This window comes from Penaeus japonicus, unplaced genomic scaffold (genome assembly GCF_977035675.1).
Source record: "Penaeus japonicus unplaced genomic scaffold, GWHDUDI00000001_assembly GWHDUDI00000011, whole genome shotgun sequence".
NCBI classification, from domain to species: Eukaryota; Metazoa; Arthropoda; class Malacostraca; order Decapoda; family Penaeidae; genus Penaeus; species Penaeus japonicus.
Window position 1 is genome coordinate 1,117,895 of NW_028234413.1, and position 2,500 is coordinate 1,120,394.

At 40.4% G+C, this 2,500-nt stretch overlaps 1 protein-coding gene across 1 annotated transcript in view; it reads left to right on the top strand.

Annotated features, from left to right (window-relative positions):
* Positions 1-2,500, top strand: part of LOC122254441 (Regulator of G-protein signaling 7) — a gene marked incomplete in the record, with an annotated part of 59,598 nt that overhangs the window by 28,351 nt on the left and 28,747 nt on the right. Inside the window, 1 exon segment of the mRNA XM_086541494.1 lies at positions 1,601-1,748. Within this exon segment, the coding sequence (XP_086397620.1) occupies positions 1,601-1,748 (148 nt within the window).

The window sequence follows — 2,500 nt, forward strand, 5'->3', positions numbered from 1 at the left end:
TCCGTTACATGGGTATATTCTCTCTCTCTTTTTCTCTTTCTCTATCTTTCTCTCCCTCTCTTTCTCTTTTCTCTTTCCCTTTCTCCTCTCTCTCTCCCTTTCTCCCTTCTCTCTCTCTCTCTCTCTCTATCTCTCTCACTCCTCTCTCTCTCTCGGCGGAGCACCCTCCTCCTCCTCTCTCTTTCCCTCTCTCTTCTCTCTCTCCCTCCGATCTTGCTCTCTCTCTCTCTCTTCTCTCTCTCCACCGGCTCTCTCGTCCCCTCTCTCTTCTCTCCGCGACTCTCTCCTCTCTCTCTCACCTATCTCTCACCTACCATCTCTCTCTCTCTCTCTCTCTCTCAGCCTCATCTCTCTCTCTCTTTCCTCCTCTCTTCCTCGCGCCCCCTCTCTCCCCCCCCACACCGCCTCATCTCTCTCCTCCCTCCTCCTCTCCTCTCCTCCCACCCACCCACATCTCTCTCTCTCTTCTCTCTTCTCTCAATCCATCAATTACGTTTCTCCCTCATATTATCCTCTCGCTCTCTCTTCTATCTCTATCTCTCTCCTTCTCCTCTCCCTCCTCTCTCTCTCTAATTAACCTTTATTCCTTTCTTCCTCTCTCTTTATTTATTCCCTCTCCTTTATAGAAGTTATGACAGTCGTTATCGCAACTTCTGGATCATTCGAAGGGATTCTTTGACGCGCTGGCATTACTTCCCGTGTCATCGGCTCTGCACTTCTTGGCTGATATTTTGCAGGATTCTGTAGGACCTTTTTAGTCCTGGAACACGTGTGCAGGATTCGCTTGATGGTTCGGGGTGATTTGTTTTTTTTATTGTAGGACTGGATTTATCTGTTTTTTCATTAATATTTTTCTCTGTATATTCACACTCACGCACACGAACACGCACGCGCATGCGCATACGCACACGTACACGTACACGTACACGTACACGCATACGCACACGCACACGCACACGCACACATACCTATATATATATATATATATATATATATATACATATATATATACATATATACATACATATACATATATAAATGTGTTAGTATGTGTGTGTGTGTATACATACATATATTTATTTATATATATATATATATATATACATATATATGTATGTATATATATACATATATATGCGTGTATATATATATGTATGTATGTATATGTATGTATATATATTTATTCTATACATGATACCTTATATATTTATATATATATATATAATATAAAATATAGATATATATATAGTGTGTGTGTGCGTAGTGTGTTATAGTAGTTTTAACAGCTTCCCCCCTCACTACCCCCTCCTCTTCCCCTCCCCCATTCCACCCCACCTCCCCTCCCCCTCCAACCTCCCATCCTTTCACCCTCCCCCCCGCCCAAACCTCCCCCCTCCCCCCTCCCAACCCCCGCCCTCCCCCCTTCCGCCCGTCCCCCCCCCCCGCTCCACCCCCCTCTCCTCCCCCAACCTACCCCTTCACCCCCTCCCCCCCCCCAGACTCCCACCTTCCTCTCCCCCCACCCCCCCCGGCGGCGGCACCCCACCCCCTCCCCTTTTCCCATCCCCCTTAGTAACGTCCGGGGCCGTTTCCTTTGCAGATGGAGAGAATCGTGGAGCAGATGCAGCAGGAGGAGACGGGCGTACCGGTGAGAACGGTCAAGAGCTTCATGACCAAGATCCCGTCGGTGTTCACGGGCGCAGATCTCATCTCGTGGATGATGCGCAACCTCGACGTGGAAGATCAGAGTAAGTGATGCTGCGGGGCGAAAGGGCGCATGAATGGACGTAGGCATGCACGGACGTATGCACGTATGCACGAACGTACGCTGGGCGCTGGCATGCACGGACGTATGTATGTATGTACTAAAGTATGCACGAGTTTTCGTTCTTTTGCTTGTGGTGTTTTGTGTGGATGGTTTCAATCCGTGCTTTATGTGATATAATAAAATTGATAATAGATGTATAGATAGATAGAAAATTAGAATAATATTAAAATAGATAATAGATAGATAGATAGATAGATAAAAATAATATGTCTGTATGTATGTATAAATACTACTATATGTAATGTATTGTTACATAGCTAGATATAGAATTAATGTTATAGATATATACAATATAAATATCTATCTATCTATCACTCATCAGCTATCTATATATATACCATATATATATATATATAAATATAATTATAAATCATTATTAATATATTAATAATTATTATCAATATAATTCTATATATATAAATATATATTTGTTTACTAATAATATATATAATAATAATTGAGAGAGAGAGAGAGAGAGAGAGATGATATAGAAATCTAGATATATATAGATATAATAGATGTAATAATATAGACACAACTATATATATAAATATATATATTATATATATACATATTATATAATTATGTATATATATATATATATTATATATATAAAATAAATATATGTATATAAATATACGTTGTATATATATAAAATATATATAATATATC